Source organism: Pristiophorus japonicus, chromosome 9 (genome assembly GCF_044704955.1).
Source record: "Pristiophorus japonicus isolate sPriJap1 chromosome 9, sPriJap1.hap1, whole genome shotgun sequence".
In the NCBI taxonomy this organism is placed as follows: Eukaryota; Metazoa; Chordata; class Chondrichthyes; family Pristiophoridae; genus Pristiophorus; species Pristiophorus japonicus.
The window spans coordinates 64,857,498-64,881,859 of NC_091985.1; the positions used below are offsets into that span (position 1 = coordinate 64,857,498).

Consider the following 24,362-nt stretch of genomic DNA (forward strand, 5'->3'; position numbering starts at 1 on the left):
GATTTGGAATCATGTGTGCATCAGTGCAATACTTGCATGCAGCTAAGTAAAGTACCAGCGGAATCTCCATCTGGTCATGACCATCTAAACCATGGTCGAGGATCCACATCAATTTTGCGTGCCCTTTCCTGGGAAAGATGTTTTTTGTTGTGGTGGATGCATATTCAAAGTGGATAGAGGGTATTATTATGTCATCCAATACGTCTACAGCTACTATTGAGAGCCTTCGTGTCATGTTTGCTACTCATAATTTGCCTGACATTGTTGTGAGCGACAACAGATCTTGCTTCAAAAGTCTGGAGTTTCAAGAGTTCATGAAACTCAATGGTAATAAACATGTCAGGTCAGTCCCATTCAAACCTGCTTCTAATGGTCAAGCAGAGCGTGTTGTTCAAACGATCAAGCAGAGTGTGAAACGTGTAACTCAGGGTTCACTGCAGACTTGCTTGTCCTGTATACTGCTCAGTTACAGGACCAGACCTCATACGCTTACAGGGGTCTCCCCTGCTGAACTACTGATGAAGAGAAGTCTCAAGACCAAGCTTTCTGTTGTTCATCCCAATTTGAATGGTCGTGTTGAAAACAGACGTCAAAGTCAGCAAGGGTATCACGTTCGTGCTGCTGTGTCACGTGACATCTCTGTCAACGATCCGGTTTATGTACTGAACTATGGTCAAGGTCCAAAGTGGGTCGCCGGTACTGTTACAGTCAAGGAGGGTAATAGAGTGTTTATTGTCGTGCGCAAGAATGGCCAAACATGCAGGAAACATGTTGATCAGATAAAACTGCGGCACACGGATCAACTGGAACCGCTTGAGGAAGATGCAGTCAGTGGCCAACCAAGCAATGTTCATTCATCAGAGGACTTTGCTGTCATTATTGAAACTGACCTCCAGTCTCTGATGTAGTCATTACCACTCCCATCAGATCGGTTTCTCAACCTTCAGTCACAACTGACTCAGAACGCTCGCCTATAACTGAAGTTGAACTGAGACGATTAACTTGTGAGCAGAAAGTCCCAGACCATATTAATTTGTAAAACAATTGATATTAAGACCTTGAAAGGGGATGTTGTTATGTATTTATGCTTGGGACCACCAGGCATCAGGGGGCGCCACTGTCGGAGGTCATCAGGCTGTACGCACGCGTACGCGGTCACTGGTACATAAGCGTGGGTACGATATCATGCGGGTTACTTTGGGCCCGAATAAAGTTGTATCAGGTTTACACCTGAGGCAGTTTACAGTAACAAGTCCTTTGAGTCATTACATTCATTACAGTAACCAGGAGGGTCGATGAGGGTAGTGCTTACGATGTAGTGTATATGGACTTTAGCAAAGCTTTTGATAAAGTTCCACATGGCAGACTGGTCACGAAGGTAAAAGCCCATGGTATCCAGGGCAAAGTGGCAAGTTGGATCCAAAATTGGCTTAGAGGTAGGAAGCAAAGGATAATGGTTGATGGATGTTTTTACGACTGGAAGGATGTTTCCAGTGGGGTTCCACAGGGCTCAGTACTGGGTCCCTTGCTTATTGTAGTATACATCAATGATCTAGGTTTGAATATAGGGGATATAATTAAGATGTTTGCAGATGACATTAAAATAGGCTGTGTGGTTGATAGTGAAGAGGAAAGTCATGGATTGCAGGAGGATATCAATCTACTGGTCAGGTGGGCAGAACAGTGGCAAATGGAATTTAATTTGGAGAAGTGTGAGATAATGCACTTGAGGAGGGCTAATAAGGAAAGGGTATACACATTAAACGGTAGGCCTCTTAGAAGTGTAGATGAACAAAGGGACCTTGGAGTGCTTGTCCACAGATCCCTTAAAGTAGCAGGCCAGGTGGATAAGATGGTTAAGAAGGCATACGGAATGCTTGCCTTTATTGGCCGAGGCATAGAATACAAGAGCAGGGAGGTTATGCTTAAATTGTATAATACACTGGTTAGGCCACAGTTGGAAGACTGCGTGCAGTTCTGGTCGCCGTATTATAGGAAGGACGTGATTGCACTGGAGAGAGTGCGGAGGAGATTTACGAGGATGCTGGCTGGAATGGAGAATCTTAGCTATGAGGACAGATTGGATGGGCTTGATTTGTTCTCCTTGGATCAGAGGAAGCTGAGGGGAGACCTCATTGAGGGGCCAAGATATAGTGGATAGCAAGAGCCTATTTCCCTTGGTGAAGGGGTCAATTACGAGGGGGTATATGTTTAAGGTGGTTGCTGGAAGGTTTAGAGGAGATTTGAGGGGAAGCTTCTTCATGCAGAGGGTTGTGGGGGTCTGGAACTCATTGCCAGGAAAGGTGGTAGAGACAGAAACTCACACCACATTTAAAAGGTGCTTGGATGGGCACTTGATGTGCCGTAACTTGCAGGGTTACGGACCTAGAACTGGTAAGTGGGATAAGACTGGATAACCTCTTGTTGGTTGGCACAGATACGATGGTAAATACCTAAATACCTTAGGGAATCTAATTCGGCCAGAGTGATCTTCTGGAGTAGTTTTGATCGCCTGGATGGGTCGGAGAGGAATTTTCCCAGATTTTATTTCCCCAATTGGCCTGGGTTTTTATTTGCTTTTTTGCCTCTCCCAGGAGATCGCATGGCTCCGTGTGGGGTGGATTGTAAAATGTTGCAATGCATGGGGTGTCGTGGTTGTGTGGGGTTGGACTGATTGGGCCAGATGCTCTTTACCTGTCTGCCATTGTACATTGTTCATAGGTTTATATGTAACCTTCAGGGCTGCTGATTGAGGATCGTGTGGCTCTTTGTTGGCTAGCATGGACATGATGGGCCGAAATGGCCTCCTTCTGCGTTGTAAATTTCTATGTTTCTTTGTTTCTATGAAACCATCGCAACACCCACCACCCCCAAACTTAACCTTTCTGCTGACAGCATTCATTTGGTGCCAGCAGGCATCCTCCAGGCTGTTGATCTTTATCTTCCCCGTCCTCCCATCCCCGCTCTTTGCCGGCCAGCAGCTGCTTCCAGTGAGCAGTTGACCGGCGGCATTCTGATGAAGACTCCTGCATGTAATTGCTATCTGCTCCTGCCGGCTTCCTGCCAGGAGTTACAATCAGAAACTGTTTGGGACATAATTGAGTTTTCCACTGAAAAATAAATAATACAATGTTTATATTTTGGAATATTAACCAAAACGATGATGTCTGTAAACAGTAATGGGTTATTTTGAAATGGTCGTGTATTTTTCTCTTTTTCTCTTATACAGACAGCCTCTATTTTTTAAAAGAACAATTAATATAAATTTTACCCAAACAGAACTTTTGCAATTTCTCCTATAGCTTTTCTTCAAATAATTTTGAAAAACAACCAAGTAAATATTGTTGGAAACTGAAGGCAGGCATTCCAGCAATGGCGCTGGCTAAATGCCATTAGGAAATTGTGCATACTGCATATGGTCAGATAGCAAGATCTGTCTTCAGTTAACAGAGTCACAGCTCTGGGCAAAAATATCAAGTTCAAGAACAGGCTTTTAGGAAAGCCTGAGTTCTTCAAGTGGAAAATTTAGTGATGGCATTAAAAGACACAAAGGACAGTTCAGTGGATAAATGTAATCATATTATTGTGATATATGTAATTTTAAACCCTTATTTTGGATACAGAAATTTCAATTACTGAGAAATAGGGGCAGACAATTTAGTTTTTCAGAAAACATTTAAAGTGATTCATTTAGTTCTCTTTTTTTTCTTTTATATATCAGTAGGTTTTCCTGACTTGTCCTTCAGGATTATTTGTTTCCATAAGTCCTTAGTTGATTCTCATCAGGAGATTTCTAGCCTCTTACCCTACTTTTGAGTGGTAAATTTCCTACCTCTTCAGTTCTGATATGCTGTTGTTTAACTTTGAGTCAGTCAATAAATGTGATTTTTCTTTTATAAATGTTGACACACAGTTTTGCCATTATAAATGTTGGCATAGGGTTTTCCGATTAAAGAGTTAACAAAAAAAGTGTTATCTAAAAATTAAAGTAAGGGTAATGCATATAGGATGTGCACACCATACTCAAGACTTTCAATTTCTGACTAGCAGATATGTAATGGATGTTTTGCTGTCCTTATGACCATTTAAATTGTCTCCCAATGCTAGATTTCATTGTGCCATCTGCACTGATTTGAAAAGTAAGTTTAAAAAACCTAAAAGGCTGTATAAAAGCAGTGAGCTAAAACAGGCATTTTGTTTATTAAGGTATTTAAAGAGTTAATATTTGGATAGTATAAGCTCTCAACACCAGTTGCCAGCTGGAAGTGGGGCAGATAAGCTCGAGGGTTACGTACAAGGCCAATCACTACAGCTGAGGAAATGTAATAGGGCAGGTGGAGAGTAAATTGGCCCAGACTTGAGGACCAAAATTGGAATCATGTGGCCAGAAACAGGTCAACTGCCCAAGGATCACATAAAAAAGAAAGGTAAACTGGGTGAAAAAACAAGTTATTACAATGTTAAAAAAGGAATTTCCCACTTAATTATTGACACGAAAGCATTACTCAAAAATCATGACACAGGAAATTAGGATAATGTTTATATAGATTAGCAATATTGGACTGATAATTTATGGCAATACTGTATCATTATTACTTATGAGAAAGGAAAAATTATTTTTAATTTATTTGGCTTTTATTTCACAAAAGCATTAAGTTAAATCATTGCTGTGACACAGTGTTGTAAAATCCCAGTGCAGTTCCCTCACTGTACTCAGTTTGAATTTCACCATTCACTCTCCTTGCTTCTTGTTTCCACTGCTGTGTGACTGTGATTAAACTGAGTTTACTTACTTAATTAGTAAAAAAGTAAAGGAGAATATTTTAAATATTTTGACAACAAAAAAGTATTGGCAATAATGAACAATAAGGCATGTGCAAATCAGTGTCTGTTTTCAATTTTCTTATCTTGTTCTGCTTCTTAACAGTCTTGTTTTAGAGTACCATGGATGCTGGCTGTGTTCCAGTACCTTGCCCAATGGCTATTCTTCAAGCCAAAATGTTTGAGTTCACATCAAAAAGGCTTTTGATAAATCTGCATACAAAAAGCTATTAATTAAAATCATAGCTGTGGGGATTCAGGGCAAACCCTTGGAATGGATACAATACTGGCTGAAGGATAGGAAACAATGATTACTTGTTAGAATAGGGAGAAGTACTGAGTGAAGTGTCTCAGTGCTCTGTATTGTGAACTTCTGCTGTTTCTAATTTACATAAGTGACATGGATTCAAAAACCCAATGCAAAGTGGCCAAATTTGGAGGTGACACCAAACTAAGAGGGCAGTGGAATTGAAGGTAGCAGCTCAGAAATTATGGAATCAATTGGACAGAATATATGCAAATATCATATTAAATGATCAGAACAATGACAGATAAGTGTGAGGTGCTACACATGGGGAGGAAAATGAGACAACACATGTACTTCATGAATGGTATTGAAATAGCTATGGATAAAGCTGAAAGGGACTCACTGGAAATTGATCAATTTCAGTATACCACCCAAAAAACCACGAAGATTATTAAATTAAGGTTGGTAGAAAATGAATTAAAAAACGGAAAAAAATCCGCTTGGCTAGAAAAATCGGCGTTGTACGCAGATTCTTGGCAGAAAACTCGAGTCTCGTCAAATTTAAACCGAGGCTGCAAGTTGGGTCGAGGGAGGGGGGAAAACACACAAAAATATTTTTCAATAAAACAAAAAATTAAAAATTGGAAAACATTCTTAGGATCCTTTTCCACTGAATCGCTGCAAAAGAATTTAAAAAAAAACTTTAACTTACCTTTTTTTGTAGGGTTTCATACCTATCGCTGAGCTCCAGCTGGTTTCTCGTAGGCATTTTTTTCTCCTCACCTACGGGTCACCGCTGTGACCAAACTTTGGCGGTAGCGGTTTTTCCAGCGGTGCACGCTGGCGGTGCGCTCCCCAGTGGTATTTCAAAACCGTTGGCAGAACACTTCAATGAAATTCCCGCCAGGTGGTTTTCTGCCGAAAACGAAGAATACAACCGACAAACCCGGTGGAAATGCTCACTAAATTCCAGCCCTTATGAGTCTTAGTAGATTCGATACTGAACCTAGATAGCAATCAACAAAGCCAAGAGGATGCTGAATTCCATAGCCAAAACAGCAGACTAGAAGTCAAAGGAGATAATGATCAAACCCTATAGTACTCTGGTTAGAATACACCTTGAATACTGCGTCTATTTCTCATTGACAAGAAATAAGAGGGATATTCAAGCACTGGATGCAGTACAAGAAAAAGCAACAAGGCTGATCCCCAGTGTCAAGGATCTTGAGTTTTGAAAAGATACTGGAGAAACTTGGGTTTTTCAGCCTAAAAGGAAGGCATTTAAAATGTGATCTTATAGCGATATACAAGATTGTTAAAGGTATAGAAAATTTAACTTGGAATTTTACTTTAAATTAAACTCTGTGAGTACAATTAAGGGATATTTACTAGTAAAAGATAATTGTAGGACAGATATCAGGAAATTCTTGTTCACACAGTGATCAATGTGTGGAATAAACTTCCAGATAGAGAAGTCAAGGCAAAAACTTTGGAATCATTTAAGAAACAATTGGATGCTACAATGGGTCTTTCTCAATGGATGAATTAAGATGCACCAAAGGACCATCCTCATCCATAACTATCTTGTTATCTTGTAGTCAAAGACTTTTCAGCTGCAAAATGTCACTGCTGAGCTTGAATCTGTCCTCACCCAACAGTCACATATGTGCATTTCCAGCAAGGGTCACTGGATATGTAAGGTTTTACCATAACAGTGATCACTTTAGCACTGTATTATATCTTATGCCAAAGTAATTGCTAGTATAGTAAAAGCTCTGATTTAATCACGCTTTATCATTCATCATTGCCGAAATATGGAACAACTTCTAGACATTAATTAAAATAGATTTTAAATTGTTTAGAATATGAAAGAGTAACACGACTGAATAGTCTGGAAGATTTAGAAGGTAAAATAAAATGGGTGGCAACTAATCATTTGGTTAGCAACACACCATTCCATCAGTAATTTTTAAAAATATAACTTGTAAAAGTATTTGCTTATTATTAATTTCTAATGTTATATTCTAATTAGAACACAGTATTCAGAGGATGAGGAGGACACCCCCACTTGATGAACTGCAACCTCCCCCCTATCAGGATGATAACGGATCACCACATCTCTCGTACACACCATCAGAACTTGATGACAAGTGTGAACTGTCTCATTCCAGTGCAGATTGCAACAGTCCACGCTGTTCATACAGTAAGTGCCCTAGCGAGGGAAGTGTAGGCCATGAGACAGAGAGCTACCATCACAAAGGATACGAGGAGGATGTTCCCAGCGACAGCACTGCCATCCTCAGTCCAGAGGTAATAGGAATGGAGATTTCCTCCTGGTTTATTGAGTTCTGCTTCACTTCAAGTATCCATAATAACTACGGAAGTTGCAATAATTTACAAAAAAATTGAAAGATCTCATTGTACTCAACCCGCACATATCCATCCTTCCTTGAGTTAAGCAGATTCTTTAAGTTCATATAGCTCTGTAGTGTCTTGCTATCCATTTATTTATATACTTCATCTCGCCATGCATTTTCAATCATTAAAAAGATAGAGCCTCACCTAGCAACCTAACTGAATTCCCTTCCCCCTGCTTTTAAACTGGAGGTTACACAGGGGTCCAGTAGAAATGTTCAAAATGATCAACTGTTTTTAATTAAATAGTGAAAGATTGGCCAGAAATTTCCTCGGAGCTGCTCCCGCTCTGTCACCATAGCTTCGCCATAAGCGCAGCAGAAACACAATTTTTTTCAGATAAATAGGGTTTCTGCTGCACTTATGGCAAAGTTACGGCGGTGGAGTAGGAGATTCCGAGCCAATATTCTCTGTGGTTGGTGAATCAATAAGAAGGATGCATAAGATTAGGATTAGGACTAAAAACGTTAAAGGGGAATTTAACTAAGAATTGTTTTCCTATAAAGGTTTTTTAGAATATGGAGTGCATTCCTGCACATGGCTATTGAAGCTGATTCAATAACCACATTTAAACGGGAATTGTATAAACAAGTGGGGAAAGAATTGCTTTGCTTGCTATGCATAGTGACATTGTCAATGAATTAAAAAAGAACATTTTTATGGCATCACTGCATATAGAAATCAGAACAATTATTGATCCTTGCAAAAGAAAAATATTAAAAGATACGGAAGAGAGGGAAGTAGGATTGAATTAGTTAGCTCTGATTTAGAGTTAGCACCGTTCATAGACCTGATGGGCCAAGTGGCCTCCTTCTGTGCATAAATTTCTATGATTCTTAGCATAGTTGCTGACTAGCTACAGGCATGGCTACGGCGACACCATTTTAGCCACATGCACTAAGTTTTGTAGAAAATGCCTTACATACAATACAGGTAAATGCACTTCACATATCTATTTACTTAACAAATATCTACTATCATTCAGTGCTAAACTTTACAATCTTTCTCTTTCATCAAAGTTTGCAATTCAGGCATGAATTTATCAGATTCACCATAATTTAGTGCAGATTCTAAGGCCGGAATTTTGCGGGAAGTCAGCAGGCGTGATTGGTGGCGGGTCGGATGGGAACGCTTTTCTTCTCCAGCGGGTCGGGACCTCGCTGTGAACCTGCCGGCAAACGCTTTTCCCGATGTCAGGTCTGTCACCGCTGAGCAGACCCAACATGTTCACAGCGGGGGACCCAATTCAGGTAATTACGAGCCACTTAAAAATGAATTTCAGCTCACCTTTTGCATTTGACAGCTCGCCCACGGGATCCACGCTGGTTGTGGACCACGCCTATTGAGCTAAGGTGGGAGTTCAGTGGCCATTGAATTTAACTGATGAATTAACAGCTTCAAATGTACAGTAAAAGCTCCCACCTTACCGAAATATCTTCCCTCAGCCACAAGCTCTTCCTCACTGCATTTCCACAACAGATTTACCATGCTGCAAGTCTTTACACCAGTTTCCATCCAGTCTGACCTCATTACCTCTCTCACCAATGACAGATCTATTTTACCTGCCATCTATTCCATCAGCATGGGTGCCCTTTGTACTCTCTCACCTTGGTCCTCAGTATCCCTTTATGATCAGCCCCAACACCAGCAGCACCAGGCACACCTCCGCAATCACCTGAGGCTGCACAGGACAGAGGGCATCAGCACCCGACCACATTGCTGCCCAGGAGGCCTCACCATGGCCAGATTTACTTCACTTGAAGCTGTACATTGTGGTTGCCTCATGATGCGCCAGGTTGGCACCACCCCACACCAACACCATTAGGAATTCCTACAATGCCAAAACCATTTCTTTCACACTCATCACCACTGCGGGTGTAGCATTATGTCTCACCATTCACTGCAACTCACTAAGCCACTTCCAAAGGTGCACAAATCTGTCAAAGAACGCAAAGTGTTGAAAATAAAAGTTTCAACGTTTGACACCACATTAACAGAAACTTCACATGAACATTGCATAAAACATCCAGGTGTCTATCCTTGTTTGTTGTTAGTTGATATGATTGCACTAGGATGAGGATGAGTGTGAGGGGTGGCTAGTGAGATGGGGATGTGATAATGTAGATAGACAGGAATGGGTGGAGATGCAAGGTAAGTTGGTGTGAGTAAGGATGTGCAGGAATAGGGTAGGGAAGGCAGAGCAATGGGGATGTGATGAGAGACACAGCAGGATGAGGTGAGTGTGGCTTTGTACTAACATTTCATGATCTACTGAGATCATTGAAACATTTGCACCCAGGTCTTCCTGAACACATCCTTGCTTGTGACCTCCTCTGCAATGTGCAACCAGGCTGTGTTGATCTCCTAGAGAGATCTCTTCCACCCATGGTAAGGGAAGAGGACCACCCTTTGTGCTGTGATTCCCTCCATAAGCATATGGAAGGAGTCATGGGAGAGCCTGGGTGCAGCCCTGTGCCTCTGTGCAGTCATTATCAGTGTTTGCAGCACCTCAATGCTGTAGAACACTGACAGCACAAATGTCAAAATTAATTTGGCCATGCTCCCGTAAAGGAAACCGGCTGATGACACGTCATCAAATGATGTCACCAGACCCGCTTCTTCTAATTGGCCGGGAACTTCAGAGAGCGGGTTTAACAAGCCCAATCAAGGGAAATTCATTCTACACAGCGGGAGGGATCAGCAGCGAGGTCGGGACCCACCACCGACATCGCCCGCCATGGACCAGCCGAGGTTAGTAAAATCCCCGCCTAAGTTTTCTCCACCAGTTGCGAACAGGACTTTGACTTCTTCAGAGTTATTGTTGAGCATATTGACTTGCATAACACGATGTGCCAAACCCACCACTGCATCCAGAACACGATTGGATACTGCTTGTCCTTTTCCATGATGTGCCTTATAGGAGCTGCTTTTGGGTGGGCTTGCTTTCTTCTGCTGGTCTAGAACGGTTATTCCGATTAGTCAAGCTGACCACAATCACAGCTCCCCTCTCCATACAATGTTGCTGATGTTTCCATAGTGCTGAAGTCAGCATTTTCACTTGTGGTGTACACTATTTTAGTAGATTACCAATTGGCAATAACCAAACAAGTAAACCACACACAATGATCAAAAATCACTCGCACACTGCTATTCGTTTTACCATTTTACACACACACAAAAAAGTTAAAGTACACGTGCCTCACATGCCCAACGATGATGTCTATTATTAATTTTTTATTTACTATTCAAAAATGCATTTAGCCACATCTGGATTCCCAAATAGCCAAATGTGGCTCATGGCTAGTGTATTGGACAATTCTGTTTTACGCTTAATGCAGCATATTTATGCATTATTTAACACACACAGACATCAACTGGCTGCTAGCAGTGCACCAGCTTAACATTACAATATTAAGTGGATGGTGTGCATATAAAATGTATATGTATACTTAAATAAATATACTATATAAAAACTACATATATATAAATGAGTAAAATGGTTGACAGTTATATTCTCCTTGAGTTTTATGACATCCTCAAGCATCTCACTTCAGTTACTATCTTGTACATTCATTATCAGGCACATGTAGACCTTAGGATATGATCATTTCACATACCCCCAAGCACATCAAAAACATGGTGGTGTAACCAATTCTTCTAAATGTGCTATGCACATGTTTACTAATTTATTGCTTGTCTTCAATTTCTCCTTTAATCTATTCTTCTTACATAGCTGCTTGGTCTTTGCTATCTTTCTCCATCTGGGAAACTACAAATAAAACAAAAGATCCAATCTTTGATACATTTCCTACAAATCCAGGCATATCCCATCGAAAATACTGTAAACTCATAAAATTAATCATAATAAAAAGTTTATTAATAAATGTTAGTTGTCTAAATAAAATTATTTTAATGGTTTAATCCAGTTTATTTAAATGTAATTTTCACAGTTGCTCTCATGGATAACTATTTGAAAATTGATAAATAAAGTTGTAGAAGCACAAGAAAAGAAATCATCTTGTTTTTATTAATGGCGTGAAAATAAAATTAAACTTTTATAGACATGCAGAATAAGTTGCTAGGAAGGTCATTGAAGAGGACTACATAAATGGGTTAAAAGGCAATTAGATCAGTTTCTGGTGAAATAATGGACAAAGAGATATAAGAAAATAGAATTGATCTATTAAAAATATAATTCTTTTTTCTTAATATTCCCATTTTCCTAGAAGAAAATTCACTTCAGAAATGATTAATACCAGAGTCTTTTTTTATGAGGCCGAGGTCTTTCTTTATGTGTCTTTACTTTATAACCTTATTGCTGGCTAAGATCAATGTTTGTAACAGCATTTTAGAATGGGCTTTCAAGTAGGAAACTAGATCAGAAGTAGGCCATTAAACCACTTGAGCCTGTTTCGCCATGGCTGATCTGCAAACTAACTCCATATACCCACCTTTGGCCCATATCTCTTAATACCTTTGGTTAACAAAGAGTTATCAATTTCCAACTTAAAATGAACAATTGATCTAGCATTAATTGCCATTTGCAGAAGAGAGTTCCAAACTTCTACCGCCCTTTGTGTGTAGAAGTGTTTCCTAATTTCACTCCTGAAAGTTCTGATTCTAATTTTTAGACTATCCCCCCATGTCCTACAATACCCAACCAGCAGAAATAGTTTCTCTTTATCTATCCTATCTGTTCCCCTTAATATCTTGAACACTGATCAGATCACACCATAACCATCTAAATTCGAGGGAATACAATCCTAATTTCTGTAATCTTTTTTCATAACTTAACTCTTGAAATCCGGGTATCATTCTGGTAAACCTACTGTTGGATCTCTTAATTTTAATGAAATACGAACTCCGATGGTAGTTTTAACTTTTTAATCTTGGCAGAGAGTAACAAGCTGCTGGCTGATTGCCAGTTTCTTTGTCTTACTGAAACCACATGGTCAAAATGGCTGTATTTATGCCTGGATCAATTTACAGAAAATAACTCGCCTTCTTTGACCTTATTGGCTCACTACGCAAGGGTCCTAAAATGTCAAGTTGATTGATGGCTTAATGCAACATGCTACCACTCACGTAGCATCTCTGACTTGTTGTCTGTGAATTTTCACAGCCTGTCTAAATGCAGCCTGTTTGAATTCTTTATCAATCCCCCCTTTGATTCTTTCACAAACTGAATCATAAAACTTCAGGTATCACTGGTTAAACATTCTACAAAATAATTTCATACATGTTAATAGAGTTTCCTTCTAAAATTTGTTGATGTGTTTTGCCACATGTCCGGACTAGTAGCTTCCACACAAATTTACACCAGCCCGAGTTCCATCGTGGCCACAATGGAAGTCTGGTTTTGGTAGGTTAATTAACCTTATTCCAATTTAATCCAAATCAATATCTTAATTCAACCAGTAAACAACCTTTCCTTAAGCATAACATACCCCTGTGCCATGTACAGACAGTCTGCTGGGACCTGCAAGGTGTCTCACCTGCAGGACAGCCACCTGGTCGCAACAACATTTAATCAACATAAACAAACAATATAAAAGTAAAAGGTATTTACATGTAATTCCCTTGGTACTCTACTATTTCCCTTTGGTGCAGAGGGTCGGCTAGTAAGAAGTAGGCCTATGCCTAGAATACCTACAATCAATACTACAGTAAATTTATACATTTTCGCGAAAAGTAATTGCCCTTATTAGATTTCAGCTTCAGTTACGGGTGCTCGTTTAACGTGTGAAGCGTGGATCCAGGCTTTCTTTCCTTGGACTTTAACAGCTGCCTGGGTGGTCAATAACACTTGATAAGGTCCCTCCCACTTGGCACCCAAAGGTTCTTTATGCAACTTTTTCACATACACCCAGACTCCCGGGATGATGTCGTGTCATCCTTCGGGTGGATTACCCCAAGCTGCCGATACCTGTCGGGAAACATAACTAATAGCATTGGTTAAGTTCTGACAGTATGATAACAAAGTGTCACTCATTAAGTGAACATCAGCTTTCCGTAAATCGATAGTTCCTGGCAGCGACATGGGTCTTCCTGTTATAATTTCAAATGGACTTAGACCTGTAGTTCTGTTCGGGGTTGCCCTAATGCTACATAGCACTATTGGTAGTGCCTGGGGCCATGGTGTTCCTTCTTTGTGATATTTGGCAAGCCGTTGTTTCAGAGTTCGATTCATTCGCTCTACTTGTCCTGATGATTGTGGATGATAAGGACAGTGTAAATCCCACGTAATGTTCAGTAACCTACAGACTTCTTGGCAGACAGCACCTGTGAAGTGTGTTCCCTGATCTGAGTCAATGCTACTCGGGACTTCCCATCGGGGAATGTAATCCTTACACAAGACCTTTGCAGTGTGATTGGCTGTGGCTCTTTTAGTTGGGACAGCTTCTACCCATCTAGAGAATCTGTCGACCATGACAAGAATGTTAGTGTATCCTTGGCATGAAGGAAGAGATATATAATCAACCTGTAGATGCTGGAATGTTCCGACAGGGGCAGGGGGCCTCAGTTGGGGCATTACCGTGATGGGTCCAGAATTATTTTTCTGGCAGACCACACAGCGGTCTGTTACCAGCTGGGCATGTTTTTTAAATATCCGACCCCACCAGCTTTTCTGGAACCGTGCCGTCATCTGTTGTGAGGCCAAGTGTCCCCACGAGTGGATCTGTTGGGCTAAAAAAGGCATAAGCGCTTGTGGCGCGACTGGCTTGTCGGTAACTCTTTGTCTCCAGACACCATCTTCGCATAGCTTAATTCCTGCCTCAATCCATGTCCATTTTTCCTCTCGGGAGCACTCGCCTTGCATTGTTTGAAGGTCTCGTGTCAGAGTCCTGAGTGCTTTCAATCTGCACATCTGTGTTGGTTCTTCTGGAGGAACGCCCTGTGAGGCGGCATCTTTAGCTGCCTGATCGGCTAGGGCATTTCCCTGTGCTTCTGTGGTATTTTCCTTGATATGGGCCTTACACTTCAGGATGGACACTTCCTGAGGTAATTGTATGGCCTCCAGTAAGTCTCGGACTTCTTTTCCATTTCGGATAGGTGTACCAGCAGTAGTGAGGAATCCTCTTTTCCGCCATAACATACCAAAGTTGTGAGCGACTCCAAAAGCATAACGCGAATCTGTGTAGACATTAGCTGTCTGTCCTTCTGCTATTCGACATGCTTCTGACAGGGCCCATAACTCGGCCTGTTGTGCTGACGTTCCTGAGGGTAAACATCCTTTTGCCACTACCTCATATAAGGTTGTAACTGCCCATCCTGCTTTTCTGGTACCATTGTCAACAAAGGAGGAACCATCTGTAAACAGGTTGAGGTCTGGGTTGTGCAGAGGCTCCTCTGCTGCTAAGGCTGCTTCTTCTGTTTCTTTTAAAATCTCCACGCAGTCATGCTCTTCACATTCTCCCCACTCTTGCTCCCTCGATTCTGACATCGGGAGCATAGTTGCGGGATTAACCGGGCTGGCCCGGACGATATGGAGATTTAGGAGCTTCCAAAACTGCTGTCCAGCGGGTCCATCTTGCTGCTGTCACCTGAGACATTCTATTCATAACCAGCAAAGCGTGTACGGTGTGGGGACACTTGACCATCAGCTTTTGGTCGAGGACTAGACCCGCAGTGATCATTACCGCTCGACATGTAGCTTCCATGGCCCTTAGGCAACTTCCCCATCCGAGGGCTACCACATCCAGTTTTGCCGAATAATAGCCAATAGATCTTTGCCGATCCCCATGTTCTTGTGTCAGTACAGCTGTCATATATCCTTCTTTCTCATGAACAAACAGGGTAAATGGTTTACCACTGTCGGGGATTCCCAGAGCCGGTGCCGAATACAAAGCCTTTTTCAAACTCAGGAAGGCCTCTTGCTGTTCTTTAGTGAGGGTGATGGCTTCTTTAGAGGCACGTTTCCCCTTTAAAATATCATTCAGTGGCTGAGCAAGCTGTGTGAAGGAGTCAATCCAATTTCTGTTAAAGTTACACAATCCCAAAAAAGACCTTAGTTCCTGAATAGTGGTGGGTTTTTTAGCAGCCCGAATGGCTGCAGTTCTATCCTGGGTAAGTTCTCTCTTTCCTTGTGAAATCTTTTGTCCCAGGTATACAACCTCTTCTTGGGATATTTGTGCTTTGTCGATGCTGGCTTTGTCGATGAAGGTGATCCAGCAAAGCTCGTAAATCTTGTTCATGCTGTTCTTCCGTGTTTGAAGCTAGCAGGATATCGTCTACATATTGGATGACTGTGGATGACAGGGGAGGTAATTCTCACAAATGGCTTTGTAAAGCCATGTGGAATACCGTAGGGCTGTTGTGGAAACCCTGCGGTAACCGGGTCCAAGTATACTGTTGTCCTTGGACAGTGAAAGCAAACCACTGTCGAACCTCCGGTGCCAGAGGCACCGACCAAAATCCGTTGGCCATATCTATAACCGAGAAATATTTATGTTCCAGTTTGAGGGCATTAAAAATGGTGGAGGGATCTGCGACCAAAGGAGCATTTTGATCAATACACTGGTTAGCTTTCCTATAATCGACAGTCAAACGCCAAATCTCATTCGATTTCTGTACCGGCCACATGGGGCTATTGGAGGAGCTATGCGTTTTAATAAGCACCCCTTGTTTCTCCACAATTGCTGAATAACCGGTAAGATTCCCGCGATGGCAGTTGGACTGATGGGATACTGTTTAGTGCATGGAGGCTTGATCCCTGTAAATGACGCAGGCTCCATCTGGAGTAGGCCACAATCATTCTTATCTTTAGCCCATATCGGGTGTTCCTTCAATTCTTCTTTCTTCAAAGTTCTAATTGACCATGTCACCCGACCATCCTCGAAATGCAACGATGAATCTATTTGGATTAGAACGTCCATTCCCAAAAGGGGTTGATCTACTTGGCCTATCCAGACCGGCGTGGTTAGTTCATGTGGACCCAGCCCTATAAGTACCGGTGTTGTCCTTTTAATTTCCATTTTATGGCCCCCAACTCCATAGGCTGTACGTGCCCTACCATCCAACGGCAAAAAGTCTCCATATTGTAGGGGTAAGCATGTTAATTCCACTTCTGTGTCTAAAAGACAGTCCACATCCTTATCGCCCACCCTCACAGTTATATATAGCCCATCTCCCCTTTGTTGTATTAGTGCGAGGAGGGGGGCCAGGGTGGGCTCTAATCATTTATTGCTATCCCAAGTTACTCCTTCTGTTGTTGTATTGTCAGTCGCTTAAATGCTTCTATGAGGTCGTTATCTTGTGACAAGCCTGGCTTGTTGGCTGAATTGTATCCCTGGCTGTGTCCTCTTCCCCAGCCACGACCTTGCTGTTTTGCCCTGCACATCTTGGCCCAGTGACCTTCTTTCCCACAATAATGACATTTTCCGGGTAATTTTCCGAATGACTGTTTATCGGAATCCTGGGATTTCCATCCCATAGCCTGTACAGCTCGGACTTTAGCTCCCATATCCCGATCTAATTGGTTACATCGATCCACCAATGCTGCAAAGGTAGTTCCTCTACCTTCCCAGTCCGGTAACACTACATTAAGCATTTTGGACAGTTCTGGATTTAGACCTGCCACGAAAGCTGCTTTCAGGGGTCCAAACGCTTGTTCATCCATTTCTTCATCCGTATTATTCATACCCGAATGTTCTAGCCACGTGCATCTAAACCGCTTGTCATACTCCAGGACCTCCTCTGTTCCTTTCTGTTGGCAAGCTGCAATTTTTCCCCAGTCTGTCTTAGCTGACTGAAGGCTTGCAGCCAGTGTTTAATCGCCTCCCATCCTGCGTCTAATTCTTGCTCATTCTGCCCCAAAGCTTCATCTACCTTGTCGTGCAATTTTCTTCCCTGTGTTTTTGGCACCATTATGGTCAAAATTTGCACTCCGTCCCAGGGATGAAGTTGATATATATTTCTTAAGCGGTCCAATTGGTCCCACGTTTTTACTCCCCCTTTCTTTGGATTGGGCAATTCCTTGGACCATTTATCAATTTTCTCTGGGTCTGCCGGAGCATGAACTCAGTATTCTGCATACACCCTTCTCTTTGTTTTTTGGTTCCGCCCTCATCCACAGTCTCTTCTGATTTGACTACAACTCGTCTTTTTTTAAACGGGGCAAAGCGCACCCCTAATTCTTCATCATCCTCCGACGCTGTATCGTCGGAGGATTCAGAATTCGTATCTATTCCTCGGTCGTGTCTTCGGGTTTGCGCTTTTAATTTATCCAAACATGGGTACCCTGGGAATTGATCAATACATTTTCCTTTTCCTATTACTGTCTCTTGACCTAATGATTTTTTACATTCTTTAATTTCACCTTTAAGATCTTTAACTTCCGCTTCCAGCTTTTCAAGTTCAAGCTTTTTCTGTCGCAGCTGTGCACAAACAGCTTGCAATTGATCCTTTGTACTGGTCAGTTCTCGGTCATGTTGGGAACGCATTATAATTTCATTCCCGTTTCGAATCTGGCCCATAAACGCTAGGGACCATCTAGTTCGCTCTTTATTTTTCATACGGGTCGTTTTTCCCCAGACCCTTTTAATCTCGTCCAAGGACCATTGTCCTTTGGAGGTTCCGTACTTTTGTTCGATCTTAATACAGGTTTTAGATATTGTTGCTCTATGTATTCTTTCAACTGTTCGAGAATTAAATCTAGCGAAACTTCAGGTGGTGCCTGCCCACCTTTAACAGTTGTAGGCAATTCTTTGTTCTTATCTCCTGCTGCCATTATACTGAGTTCTTTACTGGGGTCTCGAGTCGTAGGCTTGCTAGCCGATCAATAGGTCGGTGATTAATTAACTAACACACCGCCGAAGTTTAGACGTCTATGGGACCTCGCGCCGACTACCAACCGGAGGGTTCGCAAACTGGAGGCTTTCGGAATCGCGTAGAAGGAGAGGCGGATTTAGACTTTTGACTGAGGACTTTTTTTTAAAAAGAGGAGTCCTTACCTCAATATGTAGGTCCGATGTCCAAAATTCAGTTTCTTTCCTCAGCGACCCTGCTCACAGCGCCACAATTGTTGGATCTCTTAATTTTAATGAAATACGAACTCCGATGGCAGTTTTAACTTTTTAATCTTGGCAGAGAGTAATAAGCTGCTGGCTGATTGCCAGTTTCTTTGTCTTACTGAAACCACATGGTCAAAATGGCTGTATTTATGCCTGGATCAATTTACAGAAAAGAACTCGCCTTCTTTGAACTTATTGGCTCACTACCCAAGGGTCCTAAAATGTCAAGTTGATTGATGGCTTAATGCAACATGCTACCACTCACGTAGCATCTCCGACTTCTTGTCTGTGCATTTTCACAGCCTGTCCAAATGCAGCCTGTTTGAATTCTCTATCACCTGCACTGCACTCCCTCTAATGCCGATATATCCTTCCTAATGTGTGGTGCCCAGAACTGCTCAAAGTTCTCCAGGTGTGGTCTAAGCAGGGTTTTGCATAGCTGCAGCATAACTTCTACCCCCTTGTATTCTAGTCCTCTAGATAGAAAGGCCAACATTCCATTAGCCTTTTTGATTATTTTCTGTTCCATAACATTTTAATGATTTGTGTCCCTGGATCCCTAAATCTCTTTGGACCTCCACTGGTTTTAGTTTTTGCACCATTTAGAAAATACCCTGTTTTATTATTTTTACGTCCAGAGTGGATGACCTCACATTTGCCTACATTGAAATCCATTTGCCTCAGTTTTGTCCATTCATTTAATCTGTCGATATCCCTTTGTAATTTTATGCTTTCAGCTACACTGCCTACAATGCTGCCAATCGTGCCATCGGCAAATTTGGATATATGATTTTCTATGCCATCACCTAAGTCATTAATAAATACTGTGAATAGTTGAGGCCCCAACACTGATCCCTGTGGGACACCACTAGTCACATCCTGCCAATTTGAGTACCTGCCCCTTATCCCTACTGCCTGTCTCCTGCCACTCAGCCAATTTCCTAACCAGGTCAATAATTTGCACTCAATTCCATGGGGTTCTACCTTTGTTAACAGTTTTTATGTGGGACTTTATCAAATGCCTTCTGGAAGTCCATATAAATAACATCCATAAACATGCCCCTGTCCACTTCCTCCGCAAAAAATTCAGTCAGGTTTGTCAGGCATGACCTACCTTTCACAAATTCATGCTGGCTTCTCTGATCAACTGAAAATTTTCGAAGTGTTCAGTCACCTTATTCTTACTTATAGACTCTAGCAATTTTTTGATCGATAGATTTTTGGATATTAAGGGAATCAAGAGATATGGAGATAGTGCAGGCAAGTGGAGTTGAGGTCGATAATCCATGATCTCATTGAATGACGGAGCAGGCTCGAGGGGCTAAATGGCCTACTCCTGCTCCTATTTCTTATGTTCCCGACAACAGATGTTAGGCTAACTGGTCTATAATTCCCTGATTTCCCTCTCTCGTCATTCTTAAATAGCGGAATGACATGCGCAATTTTCCAATCTAAAGGAACGGTTCTTGAATCAAGAGAACGTTCGAAAATTTTAGTTAAGGCATTTGCAATATGCTCACCTACTTCCTTTAAAGCCCTGGGATGGAAACCATCAATTTCTGGGGCTTTGTCACTCTTTAGTGCCATTATTTTTTTAATTACAGTTATTTTACTTACGTTAATTTTATTGAGTCCCTGCTCCTGATTCAATATTAGTTTCCTTGGGATTTCTATAAATACTGATGCAAAGTTATTCAATATGTCTGCCATTTCCTTATTATTATTAGCAATATTACCGCTTTCAGTTTTTAAAGGGCTAATATTGTTCCTGACTACCCTCTTTTCCTAATATAATAGTAAAAATTATTTGTGTTAATTTTGATATCCACTGCAAGTTTCTTTTCATAGTCTCTTACTGTCTGTTTTATGACCCTTTGCTGTTCTTTATATTTTTCCTATTCACCAGGATCTGTACATGTGTACATGGTAGAAATGTACAATTTTTGAAGTATTCCACTGCTCAGCTTATAATTGGAAATTACATGAAGTGTCACACAATATCATCCAGGAAAATTAGATAGTTGAGCCTCCAATGTTTACATCACATAGAATCAAGTGGTCAAACAAACCGCTTGCTGGAGTCCCAACAGAGATGTGGGATCATGTCTGAAATTCATAATATACTGACTTTCTGATCTCATGCTGGTTGTTCAAGGATAGGACCAAGCAGAAATGGAGTGCTTTCCCACAATGAGGGAGGAAAAATCAGAGGACAGCCTTGCCATGGTTCTCCCATGCCATTCCTTGTGACTGGTTGCACAGCAGCGTTTCCAGATGCTTGATTTAGCCAGCACCTTCACCTTTCACAAGGGGGATGAGGTGTACCTGAGGATGGTAAAAAAAACGAAATGTGGGAAGAGCACTTGGAGATCCATCAGACCATTCTGCTTTGTAAAATTTGATATGCTATTGTACACTGTGGTAAAGGTTCTTACCTTCTCATTGATAATATTTCAGTCCTGTAGTATACAAGAGAGGGTGGTCAATGAAAAGGTAACTATTTCACTACATTAATGAATATTTCGAACAAATGAAGTTGTATTAGCCTTGGATTTATATTTTATTCATTTTTATTGGGCATCAGTGTGCAATATTATTAGTCACATCCATTGCTGTGGCTATTACTTTTGAACTTTAGTTGCTGCAATTTTCAAAATCTTCTTGAGCAATGGTTACCTGGAATACAGGGTCTGAAAACTGTTAAGCCATGTTGTGATTTCTAATATAATTGGAACCTTATTTCCAAATAAGCTGTACATACCAATTCACCACATCTGTCAATAGAATAAATAAATGAAAGAGCAACAACTACTGTGGATGCTGAAAATCTGAAATTAAAATCATGCTTGACAAATCTTCTGGAATTTTTTGAGGATGTTTCCAGTAGAGTGGACAAGGGAGAACCAGTTGATGTGGTATATTTGGACTTTCAGAAGGCTTTCGACAAGGTCCCACACAAGAGATTAATGTGCAAAGTTAAAGCACATGGGATTGGGGGTAGTGTGCTGACATGGATTGAGAACTGGTTGTCAGACAGGAAGCAAAGAGTAGGAGTAAATGGGGACTTTTCAGAATGGCAGGCAGTGACGAGTGGGGTACCGCAAGGTTCTGTGCTGGGGCCCCAGCTGTTTACACTGTACATTAATGATTTAGACGAGGTGATTAAATGTAGTATCTCAAAATTTGCGGATGACACTAAGTTGGGTGGCAGTGTGAGCTGCAAAGAGGATGCTATGAGGCTGCAGAGCTACTTGGATAGGTTAGGTGAGTGGGCAAATGCATGGCAGATGAAGTATAATGTGGATAAATGTGAGGTTATCCACTTTGGTGGTAAAAACAGAGAGACAGACTATTATCTGAATGGTGACAGATTAGGAAAAGGGGAGGTGCAACGAGACCTGGGTGTCATGGTACATCAGTCATTGAAGGTTGGCATGCAGGTACAGCAGGCGGTTAAGAAAGCAAATGGCATGTTGGCCTTCATAGCGAGGGGATTTGAGTACAGGGGCAGGGAGGTGTTGCTACAGTTGTACAGGGCCTTAGTGAGGCCACACCTGGAGTATTGTGTACAGTTTTGGTCTCCTAACTTGAGGAAGGACATTCTTGCTATTGAGGGAGTGCAGCGAAGGTTCACCAGACTGATTCCCGGGATGGTGGGATTGACCTATCAAGAAAGACTGGATCAACTGGGCTTTTATTCACTGGAGTTCAGAAGAATGAGAGGGGACCTCATAGAAACGTTTAAAATTCTGATGGTTTAGACAGGTTAGATGCAGGAAGAATGTTCCCAAAGTTGGGGAAGTCCAGAACCAGAGGACACAGTCTAAGGATAAGGGGTAAGCCATTTAGGACCGAGATGAGGAGAAACTTCTTCACCCAGAGAGTGGTGAACCTATGGAATTCTCTACCACAGAAAGTTGTTGAGGCCAATTCACTAAATATATTCAAAAAGGAGTTAGATGAGGTCCTTACTACTAGGGGGATCAAGGGGTATGGCAAGAAAGCAGGAATGGGGTACTGAAGTTGCATGTTCAGCCATGAACTCATTGAATGGCGGTGCAGGCTCGAAGAGCCGAATGGCCTATTCCTGCACCTATTTTCTATGTTTCTAAAACAGAAAATGCTGGAAATATTCAGCATGTCAGGCAGCATCTGTGGAGAGAGAAATAGAGTTAACATTTCAGGTCGAAGACCTGTCATCAGAACTGGAAAAAATTAGAAATGTAACAGGTTTTAAGCAAGCACAGAGGCAACAGGAAAAGGGGGAGGCAAGAAAAGGACAAAAGGAAAGGTCTGTGATTGGATGAACGGCAGGAGTGATTAAATGACATAAGAGATGATGGTGCATTGCAAAATGGGACAATAAAAGAAATGGATAGAGGATTGGTTAACCAACAGAAAACAGAGTGATGGGATAAACGGGTCATTTTCCGGTTGGCAAACAGTGACTCGTGGGGTGCCGCAGGGATCGGTGCTGAGTCCTCAACTAATTACAATCTATGTTAATGACTTGGATGAAGGGACCGAATGTAATGTTGCTTAGTTTGCTGATGATACAAAGATGGGTGGGAAAGCAAATTGTGAGGAGGACACAAAAAATCTGCAAAGAGATATAGACAGGCTAAGTGAGTGGGCAAACATTTGGCAGATGGAGTATAATATGGGAAAATGTGACGTTCTTCACTTTGGCAGAAATAGTAGAAAAGCCAATTATAATTTAAATGAAGAAAAATTGCAAAGTGCTACAGTACAGAGAGACCTGGGGGTCCTCGTGCATGAAACACAAAAAGTTAGTAAGCAGGTACAGCAAGTAATCAGGAAGGCAAATGGAATGTTGGCCTTTATTGCAAGGGGGATAGAGTATAAAAGCAGAGTGATTAAATGACATAAGAGATGATGGTGCAATGCAAAATGGGGTGGTGACGGAGCAATAAAAGAAATGGATAGAGAATTAGTTAACTAACAGAAAACAGAGAGACGGGATAAATGGGTCATTTTCCAGTTGGCAAACAGTGACCAGAGAAGGTTCACTAGGTTGATTCCAGAGTTGAGGGGGTTGACTAATGAGGATAGGTTGAGTAGGTTGGGCCGATGCACATTGGAGTTCATAAGAACGAGAGGTGATCTTATTGAAACTTATAAGATAATGAGAGGGCTCAACAAGGTGGATGCACTCATAGGGGAAACTAAAACTAGGGGACATAGTCTTAGAATAAGGGGTCGCCCATTTAAAACTGAGATGAGAAATTTCTTCTCTCAGATGGTTGTAAATCTACGGAATTCTCTGCCCCAGAGAGCTGGGTCGTTGAATATATTTAAGGAGGAGATAGGCAGATTTTTGCACGATAAGGGAATAAAGGGTTATGGGGAGCGGGCAGGGAAGTGGACCTGAGTCCATGATCAGATCAGCCATGATCTTATTGAATGGCGGAACAGGCTCGAGGAGCCAAATGGCCTACTCCTGCTCCTATTTCTTATGTTCTTAAAAGATGGGTCGAGAGGAGCTGAAAATGACAAAAGTAGAATCATTGCCAGCAACTGTTGTCTGAAAAAATGAGAGCAATGAATCTGAAATTGTTGAACTCAGTGTTGAGTCCAGAAGGCTGTAAAGGGCCTAATCGAAAGAGGAGGTGCTGTTCCTTGAGCGAGTTACTTGTACTCCTTTCAATTTAGTATACTATAGCCACTGCTCACGATGAGCTCTCTACATTGGGAAGGCCAAACGCAGATTGGGTGATCGCTTTGAGGAGCACCTCCATTCAGTCTGCAGCCGTGATTCTGAGCTTCCGGTGTCCTGTCATTTTAATTCGCCGCCTCACTCCCACTCTGATCTCGCTGTCCTTTGCCTCCTGCACTGTTCTAATGAA

At 41.7% G+C, this 24,362-nt stretch overlaps 1 protein-coding gene across 1 annotated transcript in view; it reads left to right on the forward strand.

Moving 5' to 3' along the window:
• The window catches only part of syt14a (synaptotagmin XIVa), a 371,819-nt gene that overhangs the window by 267,174 nt on the left and 80,283 nt on the right, over positions 1-24,362 (forward strand). The window contains exon 5 of the mRNA XM_070889413.1: positions 7,101-7,378. Within this exon, the coding sequence (XP_070745514.1) occupies positions 7,101-7,378 (278 nt within the window). The remainder of the gene's footprint in view (positions 1-7,100; positions 7,379-24,362) is intronic.